This window comes from Gastrolobium bilobum, unplaced genomic scaffold (genome assembly GCF_033153095.1).
Source record: "Gastrolobium bilobum isolate Gb01-03AN ecotype WA unplaced genomic scaffold, APGP_CSIRO_Gbil_v1 utg2911, whole genome shotgun sequence".
Classification (NCBI taxonomy): domain Eukaryota; kingdom Viridiplantae; phylum Streptophyta; class Magnoliopsida; order Fabales; family Fabaceae; genus Gastrolobium; species Gastrolobium bilobum.
Genome location: NW_026897397.1, coordinates 163,950 through 179,615, shown reverse-complemented (window position 1 = coordinate 179,615; position 15,666 = coordinate 163,950). Strand labels below are relative to the sequence as shown.

The window sequence follows — 15,666 nt, the reverse complement described above, 5'->3', positions numbered from 1 at the left end:
CAATAGCACATAGAGGGTTTTTGAACTTTTCACTGTACAAAAAATCGGGACCAGGTATAGTTGGGTTTTGAAAGAAAAGAGAATGCAACGGAGAATAAATTTTTTTTTTATTTCGAATTAAGAGATTTATATAATATTATAATAAATGAATAAGTACTGATTAAAAGATTTCATGATAACTTATCATTTTATTGTTTCTTTCTATTTTTAAAAAGTTATAAATTATAAAATATTTACTTAAAATGAAAATTGTATCAACTCTAAAGTATAGCTCAATTGGTAAACGAATTACAGTTCAAGGGTCAGGCCCGCTGATAAAATAACAGGTTTGATTCCTATGATAATCACTTTGAAGCCGATGGTGAAAATCATTACGCTCCAAGCCACGAAGAAATTAGTCTCATCCTATGGGATAAAAACACCCTGTGTTTACTCAAAACAAAAATGAAAATTTTATCCAAGCTTTCCTTTTCCTCAAAAAACCTCCGTCAAAAACATACCCGTAGTGTTTGGTTGAGGAAAAAAATTTTAAATACTAGGAAAATGTAATTGATAGGAAAATGATTGGAAAGTGAGTTTGGTAGAAAAATGTAAAAAAAATTGTTTGGTTGGAAAAAAATTTACCAGGCAAATTAGGTAAGATTTATAAAGCCTGTGTTTGGTTTGAGATAAAATATAAATGGAAAAATAAGTGACAATTACGAAAATATATCTGCACGTAAAATTTTGGAAATTTTTTTTTCCCCCTTTTTCTTCTTCTCTTCATCCATGTATACTTTAACACTTTATTGCATTTCTTAACTTTTCTGGGAAGATATGTCTTTTCTTATAACTCATTCTCATCAAGTAGGCAAGTATCTGGTGTCGCAAGCATCTAAAGATGAGTCTTTTGTCAACAAAAGAATCTCAGAAGAAGAACATAGCTCTGAATTTTACAAGGTAGGAGTTTTTTGTCGTAGACTAAGCTCTCAAATAGTCCTTGAATGAAGAATGACAGAAAACAGTAAAAGGACTGCAGAATAGTTCCTCATAGCAGCACTGCTGGGTTTCACTATATTTGGTTTTGGTGTAACTAGCAAGGGTAGTGGTGTAGAAGTGCCTGGTAGAGTTTATAAGGAGTATCATCTTCAGCATTACTCACCATGGTTGAGGAAGAGAATAAAAGATTCTCGTTACTGGAACACTATCAAAAGTTGTATTTTGGGGTCTAACACTTGTGCCCAGCTTATCTCTTGGACCCCTCTTGACTATATGCCTCTGTCTCCAATAGAGGTAAAGAAGAGGGCTAAAGTTGTCTTCAATATGAAGTGCTTTTTCGAGTTATCCGCTTTCCACAACAATACCACGGTCTCAGAGGGCCTCCAAACAGTGCTTTTATCCGGTTTTTACTTGTTTTTCTCAAATGCTAGACAAAGCATAACAACATCAAAGACAACCAAAATGCTTCTACCAAACATGGAGTTTCACATTCCCACCTGCACTTGGCTAGGATAATTTTCACTTCTCCCCAACCAAACACTACCTAAGAATGAAAAGATTATCCAACCTCCAAAACCGCATCCTCAGTCATCAAACGTATCTTCCGAAAGGTCAAAATTGATTGAAGTAGAAGGCCAACAAGTCAGTTAAACAATAATTCTAAATCCCTCAAAAGCCACAAAAATATTGAACAATAAGACATCATTATATCAAGCCATGGCACTCCGTATGCTCAGCTAAGTTGGAGATCAGGTTGACAGCATAGTATCAACTTTGCTATAAGGAAAAGAAATTTCAAGAAATAATCCGAAATGGCATCGGTAAGTTTCCAAAGACTTCACATATTAGGCTTATAAACTGCCATTCAATGATCTTTTTCAACTAGTTTTGTTTTTGCATTGCATGAGTTACTGCTGTAGGCTCAGTGTTATAAGCCTAAGCATCAAGTGTCCTACAGCCGGGCAGTTTCAAGATTCAAATAAGCCAACAGAAAAGGAACTCCTAAAACAACATTTATTGTAATACTCGTCGGAATTTAATCTTTACGGAACCTAACACAGCTCTTGGGATTTTCTAAAACACCCCAACAAAAGTTTGACTCATCTGGTTTTGTAAGATTCGGTTAAAAACTGCAATAAGTAGAATTATTTGCACTCAAACTCGAGCATCCGTCTTGATTATTGGGATAAGGCTGACATCGGTTCATTGTTGATTTCTTCCTCCTTAATTACTTATCTCCCAGAAGAACACATAACAAGTAACATATGAAAAACATACCCTTAAGCTGTTCTCTAGAAAGATTTTTATCTACATTGTAAAACAAGACAAGACAACATAAGAACATGTCTTTGTTTAGGTGATGTAGCGAGGAGGGAGTTCTCCTTTTCTGAGAAAGGAGAGAGAGTACTCGGCAGCATCAATGAGGTCAGCAATGTTGTGCAAGCTACGTTCATCAGAACCAACCCAGAACATTGCACGTACCTTTGCCTTCTTCGCCAACCTTGCAGCAAAGCTAAGTGGCAACTCTGGGGAATTCAGACTTCTTAGTATTTGACGATACAGTGACAGAACCCGTCCTCTGTTTCTACTCAAATCCTCTGCCGTGGCCCATAACACACCCTTTCCCATTTTCTTCACCACTGCTTCTGCAACACCAAAGTAAACCCATTCCTATGATAATTAAGGTTGCATTTAATGACCAATATATAGTACAATTTATAACAATAATATAATTATGATAACAAAGAATAGGTATTATTGGTCTTTTTCTCTTTTCATTAGTTTTGTAAGTAACAAAAGTTTATTTTTAGTTTCTTTTCGAGTCAGCAAAACGGGCTCGGCTCAGGCCAATCCGCCAAACGGGACGGGCTGAGTTTTTCAACCTATCTCAAAAGCGGACGGGACGGACTCATTTTTTGACGAGTTGATGGCGGGCCGAAGTAGGTCAGTGTAAAATTGACTCGGGCTGGCGGACCAACCCACCCAACCCGCCAAACGGGGCGGAGCGAACTGAGTTTTTTAGCCCACTTTCAAAAGCTGAGGCGGGACGGGCTGACTCATCTTTTGACGAGTTGATGGTGGGGTGGGGCGGACCGCCCACTTTGCCACCTCTAGTTTCTTTTAATCGAACAAAGTGCAATTTTTTGATTCTTTACTGTTACGTCTGTCTTTTTTTTAAGGGAATCAATGGCACCCCAACAGGATTTGGCAAATTCGGCTTGGGTCATTCGAATGTTAATTTAACTAACCACATAAGTCTGAATCATTAAACTCAATAACAAGTCATATATTTAGATTAGCTTAATTTACACTTGAAAAATTCAACGGAAAAACTTCCATTGGACATATTCAAAAGAAAGATACTTTTAAGAAACATAAACAAATCTTAATAATCACACAGCAATTTTCGTATGTAAAGCAATATCAGAACCACTAATTAAAATAAAAACCTAACCAGATAAACACATCTCAAATGTTCAAATGATAAAATAAATAAATCAGAAAGAGAAATGAGGTGATGGGGGGAAGACGAATCAGAAAGAACGTAGCGATGAAAATTTTGATCATATCAAACGTATAATATTTGATGATCACCCATCTTTTTTTATATTTGCTTTCATCATATTCGCCTTCCTCTACTTGTAAAACTCAACTATAACGATTCCCAATCACACAAAAGAAGAACAGAATGAAAAAGGATCAATCAGAATCACATTGCAAAGAGAGATTCAAGGCATAGACACTCACTAGCTAAATCCAAGTTGCGATGAAGAAGGAATTCGTCAATGACGGCTTTTAAAGCAAGCGCTTCGATGAAGCCAAACCCTAGCTCCTTCAAAGCTTCTGGGCTTCACTCTCGATTTTGTTTTTGTTTTTTGTTTTTTTGGGGCTTTAAGCCCAATTTTATTAGTACCAGTTGTTAGTTAAAGAAGAAAGCAAATCTGGGCCACAAATAAACCTGATGAAACCCATTTAGGAATAACCCATTACAGTCCATGAGAATTAGGTTGGTGCACTTATACAGAGATCAAGGGTTCTAAATGGGTTAAGTCTTCGGGCTTATTCGTCTAAGTCTATATAAAATATTTAGAATATACATTAATCTATTAGCTTATTAAGATTTTGGTTTATAAATATGATCTGATCTATTATAAAAAAATAAAAAATCTAATATGACCTATATGGTCTATATCTACAAAGTTGCAAATCAAATTAAAGCAAAAATGACAAAAAATTTCATTCATTAAATATTGTTTCTAGTAAAAGTTCAAATTATAAAAGTTTTCAAACAATTTTTTAACAAGATTACAAAGATCTTTAAATAATTTTCATAATAACTAGGGGTGCAAATAAGTTAGATTAGTTATTTTTTGCAGCTTTATTTTACTCTTGTTTTACTAAAAAAATTAAAAGGTCAATCTGCAGGCTTTTAGGCCTGACCTTTTAGAGTGAGACTGTAGCCTAATTATTAAATGAGTTTTTCTGAAGTTTAAATATACTTTATTTTCTAAATAGATTAGGTCAGGTCAGGCCTAAGGTAGGTCAAGTTGTAGGCTCTTAATATGACCGCCTAACTCATTTACACCTCTATCGCATCTACTAACTACTTAAAGTCTTACATAACTTCCACTGTTTAATTACAACTGGCCTCGCTCGCACACATGCACTTTAGGGCTATTTTTTTCTTTCAATTTATGTATTTCCATTGATAAATATAAATTCTTTTAGTCTCTCAATAAATAATATAAATCAAATAGTGTTATAAATTAAAAAGAAAAGTAGAGCATGATAGACATAACTCAAAGAAGAATATAGTAATGATTTTCTATTGTATTATGGTAAGTCTTAAGCTTTGTACATACCTCTATTTATATGCACTCAAGATATTGTAGGTAACAATGAACGGAATAATCAAAGTTACTCATCTTCATTACTCCTTTTAGGAGTTACAATTTAGGGGTTAAGTTTTTATGAGTTATAGACATCCAAATATTCTCGTAGATGTCCAATAATGTATCTCGTTACTAAGGGTGTTCATCAACCGATCCAAACCGATTCAAACCGTGGCGACCGAACTGAAAAACCGAAAACTGACTATACCGAAAACCGAAAAATCAAAATCCAAAAAAGACCGCAAATTTTAATTGGATTGGATCCGTTTTCGGTTTGGTTGATGAAAACTTATCTAATACACACTGATCCAATATATTAATTCTCCTCTCTACCAATTTGGGCTTTTCTCCAATCATAGTCCAAAAAATTCTAAACCTAAGACTCATTAACCCATCAACTAAACCCAAAAACAATCTAGCCACATCTCATCAGCAAAATTTTATCTGTGTAGAGCTTCATATCTCATTGCCAAAAAAAAACTATATTATCGTTTAGTGATGCTTCTGTATTTCAAAAAAAACTTTACAAAGTCAATATATTTAAAAGATATGTTATTTGCATAATAATCATGAAACAAATTTTAGGCTTTTAAAAAAAATCGAAAATTGGTCCAATCTAAACTGAAAAAATTGGATTGAATCGGATCGTATTTGAAAAAAAAAATCCAAACCGAATGGATGATTACATAATCAAACCGAAGGGATTGGATCAGATTATTTTTGCTTCCAATCCAGACTGTGAACACACCTACTCGTTATTAAGGTTGGGCATGGTTCGACTGGACCTTTTTTTTTGCTAAATCAGTTCGATTCAAAGAGTAAAACTATTTTATTTTATCTAAACTAGTTTCATTTTTTTAAAACGGTTTAAATTGCTTCATTTCCAAACTAGATCAAGTGTGAAAATATGTTCTGAATCAGTTTCAAAACTATTCTGATTGTTTGAGTTAAAATAAATCAGTAATTCTTCCAATTTTACAAACCAGTTCTTTTGGATTGGTTCAATTTTTAAACTTGTTTATGAAACCAGTTTGGTTATGTTCTGTTCAACTCGATTTGGTTTGATTATTTTGCACGGCTGATGCGACTTCAGCAAGTACACCAAATGTAAAAGTAATAAAGTATACGGAGTACGAGATCGTTCCCACGAGTATTAGAATTTCAATCACTAGTTCACTATTTATGCTTTATTTGGACAACCAATAACGAGAATTTATGAATGAAAATTTAGGACGAACAATAATCAAATTAACAAAATTATAAAAACAAGCAAGTGAATTGGAAGTTCTTTAACAATCAAAAGAGTGCAGTTAGGAATTCGATTTCCCCCAATTTCCCCTTTATGTTATAAATTAAACCCTTTAGTAATCGCCCTTAATATATTGTCAATCGATTCCTTTAAATTAGTTAGGACTCAATCCCTTGACACCTTAATTCTTTATTATCTTGAAATAATTCTAATTCTTTGGCTATTCCTCAAAAAAATAAGCATTAAGATCAAGAATCATAAGATTGCATAATTATCATATGTCTATTCCTAGAATAATAAGGATTACGATGAATTTATGATGCATAGATCATGTACCAAACATTCTTATTGTCATGCAATCACCTTAATCCATTCTATAAGGATCAAACTCATATAAAGCATTAAGAATGAATAAATCTATGCAATATAAAAAGGGAAATTACATTAAGCATTTACTCTATAAACATAAAGGTTCAATTGGGTTCCATCTATCCCTAATTACAAAGGAATCTAGCCTAGCATAGCGAATTCAAAGACATAAGAAAACAGAAAAGCTTCCCCAAACTCCATTGGTGTGATGGCGTTGTGAATTTTCAAAGTCTTCAGCGTATTCTTAAAATCCACCCGTCTCCATTGCTCCAAAGCATGAAGAACACGCTTCTATGACTCGAACCAGACTTTTACTCCTCAAAATCGTCAAAAGGTCCTTAACTAATCTTCAAAATTCCCTTTTATAGGTAATGGATTTGTGCCCCAAGTCAGTTCAAAGAGTTTGGCCTTAATTGGATGGTGATAGGGCGCTAAAGCGCGCTTTAGCGTGCTGAAAACATATTACAAAATTGCACCAGCGCGGTAAAGCACCTTAGAGCGTGCTAAAGGAAAATTCTATATGATATCTCGTGTTAGCACACTTTTCCAGAAGCTTTTGGCTATTTCTGTGCATTTTGCACGCTTTAGTGCACTGTTCTGCGCTAAAGCACCTTTTTTCAAGTAATGAAATTGCTTATATGATGTGCTTGAGGACTTCTTCGATCTTCTATCTTGTACTCCAAATCCTTTAACTTCATCATTGCTCAAATTTACATCAATTTACCTTCAAAACAAGCAAGAATAAGTCTTGTTAGTTCATAATCCAACTTTCATGCTTTTTCACCAAATAACCTTGATTTTCATGCTTTTGACTCCCTTAAGACATGATAAACTATAGGTTTATCAACAGCTCTACTCACTACAAATTTACTTGGAAGAGTTCATTTTTTGTCATATGTATTGCAAGCTGCCTTATTAAAAAAAAATAACACAGAAATCCTAATGGAACAAAACCCTGGTGAAGAAAATAAGGATGCATAATATATTACACTCATCCTAAGGATAACATCACCTAATATCTTTGAGTTTACACATCACAATCTTATGTATCAACTTCTCAAAACTAGTAGGTAATGCCTTTATAAATAAATTTGTCAAATTATTACTTGGATGAATTTATTGAACATCGATCTCACCAATTTGTTGAAGATCATAAGTGAAGAAGAACTTTGGTGATATATGTTTCTTTCTATCTTCTTTGATGTATCCACCTTTTAATTGAGTTATGCATGTAACATTATCTTCTTGTAATATTGTTGGAATAATTTTTTCTAACTAAAGACCACATGTTTTTTTGGATGTGTTGGGTCATTGATCTTGTCCAAACTCATTCTCGACTTGTTTCATGAATCGTTAATTATCTTTGCATGCTTTGAAAAAGTGCATGCTATAGTTTATTTTGTTAAAAGCCATGAAATTGCTATGCTTTCACTTATGAATAAATATCCTATTTAGGACCTAACTTTGTGTAGATCAGATAAATATCCTACATCTATAAAACCTTCAAGCTGATGTCCACATTATTTGAATAAAATAAGCACATATAAGCAGTCGCTCGAAGAAATCGAAATATATGCTTAACATTGTTTTTGTGTCTTCATGTTGGGGAAGAACTAAATCTTGCTAATAGTTTTACAGAAAATGCTATATATGATCGTGTACTACTAACAAGATATTTTAGTACCCTAACTGCACTGAGATATGGCACTTCAATACAAAAAAGTTCTTCACCATTTTTATGGAATCTTTGTCAAGCAATCTCACAATCATTGGGGATCTCAATGGAAGTGTTTTATCCATGTAAAATCGCTTTAAAATATTCTTTATTTAAGTTGATTGGTGGATTAATATTACATTTATTAAATGCTCAATTCTCAAGCTAAGACAAAACTTTGTCTTTCCACTAGCTTTCATTTCAATTTCTTTCTTCAAATAATGTACTCCTTTCAGAAGCTCTTTAGGAGTGTCGATGATATTTAAGTCATCCACATATTCACTTATTATGATAAATTTAGATCCATATCTTCAAATAAAGACATAAGGGAAAATGAGGTTATTTTTGTATCATTCCTTTAATAAATATTCATTAAGGCAATTATACAATATAAGCACTGATTGCATTAATCCATATAATTATCTTTGAAGTTTTATTGAACAAATTTATCAGGAACTTTTATATGCTTCGGGCATTTGAATCCTTAAGGAATCTTCATATAAATTTCACTATTGAGTGAGCCATCTAAATAGGTTGCAACCACACCTATTAGATGTACGTCAATTTTTTCATGTATTCCTAGACCAATAAGATATTTAAAGGTGATTGTGTTCGCCACGAGAGAATATGTTTTCATATATTTCATGATAGGCTTTTGTGAAAATTCTCGTGCTACAAGTCATGATTTATATCTTAAGACTTCATTTTAGCACGAAAACACATTTATAGTGGGCTCTACACCTTCAGGTGTTTGAACTATAGGTCCAATATTTTTATGTTTTCCAAGTGAATTCATTTTTACTTGAATTGTGTCTTTCCATTTTGGCTAATCATTTCTCTATTTATATTCATCAACAAATTTAGGTTTAAGATTCTCGTCTTGTTTTACTATTTCAACATCAATAATATACGCAAAAATATTATCAACAACTATATTTTTTCAGTTCCATTTTTTTTATAGTGACATAACTAATTGAGATCTCTTCATTTTCATTATTTTAAAATATTTGGAACCTTCCCTGAAGTTTTATATAAAGTTATAGTGATTAATAATTTATCTTTTTTATTTGTTTGGTGTAAAAAGCACCATTTGTTTGATCTCAACTTTTCCATCATCATTTTGATGGTTGCACGCTTCACGGAATCTCTTCATCACGGCTAGAGGAGTTGAGGTCTACTACCTCCCCCCATTGAGATTATGCTAGCATACTTTTGTGTATGATGTGTAGTATCCACACCATATATTTGATTATTTCTTGCACCAAAATAAATTAACAGTAATAGAGTATGAAAAAGGTATTCAACAATCAATAATTAATTTGATTCAATCGGCAATCAGTAATAATTAATTAGCGACAATCAGCAATCCATAATAATTAATCAGCGATAATTTCATAATAAATCCTACACTATTGACATTACCAACATTATTCGACATTTCAACGATTAATGCAATATGCAATTAATTGAATTCAAGTCGGTCTATTTCTCACAGCAATTTTGAATCCACATATCTCGACTAACAAGAATTGTCATGATCGATTTGACGTCTTTGAAGAGGAACAGATTGTCAAAGTGATATAGCTCCAAAATGGCATACGTGCCTGCTTCTTTTGTAGTCCTCGCTTGGTGCGAGTTGCATGCCGATACAAAGATTTTGTAATAAATTGCTTCCTTAAACATATGTGTTTCATCATTGCTGAGCATACAAAGCAAAGTCGACAAATGATGATCATCTGTGTAAGCGAAATGGACATCCCTCTTAGCATTTTCATCATTATGCGCCTCATGATCGACTGGTATGGACTTTCAACTATAGAATTGAAGTACCACTTAAGCACCACCTAGTCGATTCTTACAAGAACTAAAAGATTGAAGTGACATATCACCATAATTCATAAATAATATATCGATCTATGTTGGAAGCACTAATACTGATTACTTGCAGACATCAGACATATGAATAAATCTATCCTTATTGGATGTACTCAAAATAGTAAGAAAATAGAAAAATTATATATTGCCAAGCCAAGTGCTAGCAAAATGAGATCAAAGTTTTTAGGTTCTCTTTAAATCCAACAGGACAATGAGTAATCCAAGATAATCAAGGTGGTAAGACTAAGATGTGTCAAGTAGTTGAAACTTATTTATTATGAAAGATAACTCAAAAAACATGTACCCCTAACTTTTGGGAAGAGAAAGTCATCACTGTAAGATATATCACCGATCTAATAATAAAATCGTAATTATCATTCTAATGCAGACTTCGTCAAAATGCTTGATAATGATATATGTAAAAGGATTTTCATGTTTCATAGTGAATTACATACTTCAAGCAAATGAATTTTACTCTAGTACCTTAATAGGCGGTTCTAGTATATTTAAGATATAAATAAATTGCAAGTCTAATTGGTTTTGTCTTCCTTACAAAAAGCATCTAACATAAACTTTCCAAAAAATGCATGTTAAATGGTATAATAGTTGTATGCACATGATGTCATAATATATTCATCCATGCGAACCCAGATGCATATGGAAATTGATAACCGTCATAACTATAAAATGTTTTTAACATGTAGTGATTTTGGTTAAAGCACAAGGAATAGAATACACCTTTTTCAAGCCACTGACGAATCCTTGTTGGTGGAGCTTCATGAAAATAAATTAGATGATCCGCAATTTCAAATTATTTGATCGAAACACCAATTATGGGTTCGACTTCCTCATTCTGAAACCTCTTTGGCTAGTTGACGCATTGAACTTTTTCCATGACGGTCGGTAGTTTTGTGCATCATTGTCATTCTCGTTGTACAGTTGGTTTCTTAAATTGGCAAAGTGCTCGGACATGAGGTGTAATTAAATTGAAATCGCTACTACAATTTTCATCCATCAACGTGATTGATGACTCAGTGGGGTCCCTTCTATTGGGCCTCATCTTGACTATAAACGATCGTTCTTATCCAACTTCATCTGGTTGGGATGGTCATGTGGTTGTCTGACGGGCTTAAAGAACTCTTTGTTAGTTTTCTCCACACTTGGATGGGAATATGAATTTACCTGTTTCCCACATATGGTACCAATGTTTTATTCGTTGAATAAAAATGTCAAGTCAAAGACTGGTGAATTGATCTTGGAAGATGCTATGTACACATTGAAACAAGTTATTTGTCAAATTACCATGTATCGATGATTATCAACTTCATATGCACAAATTCATTTTTCTTTTGGGATACTATCAATCCATGTTGCCACCTCTAGATTGGAGCGCAGAGATCCTTCAAACAAGATATCAAAACGAATCATAGAAGGCATACAACCTAGATACAAAATAAAGTGTTAGGATACATAACATACACAATTTTTTATACAATCAAAAATAGTGATAAAATTTAATTACATACCTAGTCTTTTCAAGTCCTCCTTCAATTTGAAATTCTTGAATTTTTTTTTTTAATTAAAGTTGCTTGCAAAATAATGGAGGAAAAAAGACGTGATACATGTTTGGGGGTTGCTAACCAAGGTTAATATTTTTAACCACCGATAAGATGCTCTGATGTTGATAAGAAATAAGACATACTTTTTTTCTATTTGACATATAGATGTATGGAAACCAAAAAAATTCCCAAACTTTCAAGATCTCATCTTCTACAATAGCAAAGGCTACTGACAGGACCTCATCATTTCCATCTTGTGATGTAGCTATCAATAATGTCCCTTTATACTTGCCATATAGGTTGGTGCCTTGCCATCAACTGGGATTACTAGTTTGTAGAAGTTAAACGTGTCACAACACTATCTAAAAGTTCAAAAAACTGGATTAAAACTTAGTAACGACTTACATCCCTATGATTTACCACATAATCATTTGTTTGGATATGGTACATAAACCCCTAAGAAAAATGCAACATTTGTTAAACCACATAGGCAAAAAGGTTAAGACTTGTCCCAATAACCAAAAATCTTTTCCGTGGCTTTGTTTTTCCTTCTGTGTCTTCATGTACATTACTTTGAATCCTCTCTTTTATTAGCCCAGTTGATACTACTAGTTCTTCCTTTACCATTGCTAGAAAAACAAAAGAATTGAAACATACATTAATAGTAATGAACTAATATATTTTGAAGTATATTACCTAAGTGTTCAAATAATCATAACCACTCACCTAATATAACCGAAGAAATAAAAAAGGAATCAAGTTGTCTATGAGGTCTAACCAATCTACTGACAACGCACATATTTTTGTTCTTAGGTTTAATTGCCTTCATTTACCATAGGCAACCAATGTCATGATTCCGATATTTCATTACTATCTTTGCAGTCATACTCTCAACTACCATAGCTTATTGATTGCTCTCATGCAATAAAACGTGTTCTCCATCTGCACTACTTCCTTGGATTCAAATTCATGCTCATCACCAGTTTTCCATGGACCCTAATGGTCCCTCCCATTATATGCAACCTCATCATTTGGATAATCCTAATAATATATGTGTAAAGCGAAATGTAATATATACTATTACTGACACATAGATAAATTAGATATAGGAACAAAGGAAACTTTAAAAACAAACATAAATGTTTTAAATTGTCAACTAACCTTCAACCATATTTTGATATCTAGGATCACCTGTCGATGATGCTTCTAGAGGGGAGTTAGGAACTTGGGTCCCCACCCCTTGTTGATTAGGATCATAATCTTTTTCACTACTGCTTATCATCATCATTATCCTCAATAGCTAGAGAAATGTAAGAACCTGCACCGTTAATTAAGGAAGTTAATTGATTAATTGTGAGAAATTAGAAAATAATTCCATAATTGACCCTAAAAATTATGAGGCTTTAATAATTGTAGTAAGTGAGTAATGATGTTGAAAGTCGCTTTTCGGACAAAAAGTGCAGATACCGATTCTGCTAGTCGGTATAAATGCGTACCGATGAAGTATCCCGGAAAATTATAATAAGTGCATGAATATTCCTAGAATAATATGTAGGACTGTGATTTCAAGTTTCAAGTTAAAATAATGAGAACTGGTGCCAGAACTGACACTGGCTATGGAAAAGCGCATACCGAAAAGGTGTTGCGAAAAATATAATAAAAATATGATAAATCTTGTAAAATTGAGTAGGTTCTGAATCCTAAGTTTGTGAGTGTATATAGCCTTGGCACATGATCCTAGGTTTAATTTGTGAGCCTCTAGTGTGAGAATTTCTGAGTGTAGGAGACCAGCCACCTTGCTACTCCTTTTCTTCTTCATTTTCTCACCAAAGACACCACTTTTGATCATGATTTCTTCTCTTGATCAACCTATCTTGGTGTGAGCTACCTTGGGAGAGTGAAAGGACCTTGTTTCTAAGTTCTTGCTACTGCCTTGTGAGGTGTGAGGGGCTGAGTTTCTGGTTTTGGAGTTGTGGTGTCTTATTCTTGGTGCTTGTTGCTCCAAGAAGCTACCTTTGTGAAGAAAGGAACCACCTTGTGTGCCATTTTCGTTCTCTTCGAAGTTAGTACCTCGAAGCTGACTTGTGCTCCAAGAGCACCTTTGGTTGGCTGTTTTAAGCTTGGGTAAGTGTTACCACCTTTGATCATGAGTTCTAATGGTTAAAAGAGATGTCTTGACATGTTTAGTGAGTTAAACAAGTATGTAATATGAGTATGAACCTATATGTGCCTAAAAATGGAGTCTTGAACGCTTTTAATTGGTAAAAGTTGGGCCTTTGATGGATATCTTCGCGAAATGCAGAAACTGCATTCTGTCGCGAAATTTCCGGATATGGATATCCGGATATGATATCCGAATATGGGGATCTGGATATCCGGATATTGGCAGAGAGATATCCGGATATGCCCCCGACATATATTCGGATATTCTGGGTTTTCGAAGAACAGTAGCTGCACTATTCATACAGAACTGAGTTATGGGTTTGTGGACCTTAGATTGATGAAGTTGAACTTCTGTAATGATTAAGTTAAGTCAAAATCAAGGGATTAAGGGCTTGTGGCTTTGTGAAAAGCCTTAAGACGTAAAACGTAAAAGAGAAACGTTGTCTTTATGTTTATGCTTATGAGCTATGTTTATTGATATGATTGTTGGTCCAAATCAGATTGTGATTCTGCTGTGTTTGGACTTTGAGCATTGGTTGGACTCTTGGCTTGGATTGTTAGCTTGCAAGGTAAGCTTTCGTGTCCTCGGTTTAGCCATTCTTGGTTCCACATGTCCCATGGGGGTATGGTTATATGCATGCTGTGTTACATGCTTTGATATTTGAAATGCTTTTGAGCTGTTAAGTGCAAATGCTTATGATATGTATGTGGTGTTCACCCGATGGGATGCGATCCTAAGGGTAGGTACGGCAGGGCGCGTACTGTGTGGGTAATAAATGTATTCCTGCATTTCTCTGGCCAGTAGATTATAGCATTGACACACATGACATGATTATCTGCCCTTTTGCACTATTTTGGAAATAATGTTGATAAACTGCTTTTGAACTTATATTGCACATGTAAGTGAGCTTGGGGTGGAAGATCCGTGAGGACCCCTTGTCTTACTGAGATTTCTTGTTTAGAGATCTCACCCCACGTTTGGGGACGCTTATTTCAGGTTCAGGTAACTTGGGGGCTGATGCCTCTGGCGGCAGGAGGGCGGATCTTAGTTGATGATTATTGCTGTTTATATGCTGACATGTTTGGATGCTGGATAAACCTGCTGATGTTATGTTTTTAGCTTGCTTTTAGGGTGTTGCCGTTGTTGAGACTTTTGTTGGGCTTTGTTGCCTTATTTGGGTGAGCATGAGGATTGTCCATGCCACTTTGTTTTCTGTTATGTTTAAGTTTAACTGAGTTGTATAAACTATCAGGGTTGTCCGGTCTACATGTTGTAGTTCCGTGACTAGAGACTTATATCTGTTATTTAAGTAATGAGGTATTTCAGTTAGTTGTCTTTTGCAATTTACATACAGGCAATGTTTTATTAAATGATTAAGTAAGCAAGTCGGTAATGATTAATGACATCATAATTGGAAAGAAAAAAGAGATTCCACATTTTTAATTAAGCACAGCTTAATACGATGATATGATAACATACCGGATATATACGGGGTGTTACAAGAAACATCTATGCCATCCTCATCTTTGTCATCATTATTATCACACATTTAGGTTGGGTTGTCTTCATCCTCAAATGTCATCTGGCAGAATTTTGGAAAAGGTACAAATGATTATGCATATTTGTCATCGTTATCAATAAATGATTCGCTATTAAGATTAAGCAATCGAATTGGTAATGGCAAATCCTCCGCGCATTCAAAATCCACATGCAACTCAATAAGCCTCCTTGCAGTCTAATCCACAAATGTACCTATTATAATATCAAATTTGTCATCATCATTAATCCCCATTATGTATCTGTCATGATCAACATAGGCTTTAGTTGTCACTTGAGAAATAACCTGATTCCATTAGAACCTTAAT

General features: G+C 34.1%; 1 protein-coding gene and 1 non-coding gene across 3 annotated transcripts; both read right to left on the bottom strand.

The window, feature by feature from the left end:
* Positions 1–929: 929 nt before the first annotated feature.
* Positions 930–3,844, bottom strand: LOC133306588 (uncharacterized). Of its 2 annotated transcripts, none has more exons than XM_061506909.1 (2): positions 3,727–3,811; positions 930–2,649 (listed from the first exon to the last, which is right to left on the bottom strand). In XM_061506909.1, the coding sequence occupies exon 2, from the start codon at positions 2,605–2,607 to the stop codon at positions 2,332–2,334; it is 276 nt and encodes a 91-aa protein (XP_061362893.1). In that variant the 5' UTR covers positions 2,608–2,649; positions 3,727–3,811; the 3' UTR covers positions 930–2,331. The 2 variants fall into 2 exon arrangements, with proteins under 2 accessions (XP_061362893.1, XP_061362892.1); XM_061506908.1 differs by having other exon boundaries at positions 931–2,624; positions 3,727–3,844.
* Positions 3,506–3,610, bottom strand: LOC133306597 (small nucleolar RNA R32/R81/Z41). Its single transcript, XR_009750927.1, has one exon. It is a non-coding gene; the product is annotated as a small nucleolar RNA R32/R81/Z41 (small nucleolar RNA).
* Positions 3,845–15,666: the final 11,822 nt, after the last annotated feature.

Bases quoted from the DNA above. Each gene is read 5' to 3' on its own strand.
- LOC133306588 (XM_061506908.1), bottom strand. From the start codon at position 2,607: ATGGGAAAGGGTGTGTTATGGGCCACGGCAGAGGATTTGAGTAGAAAC.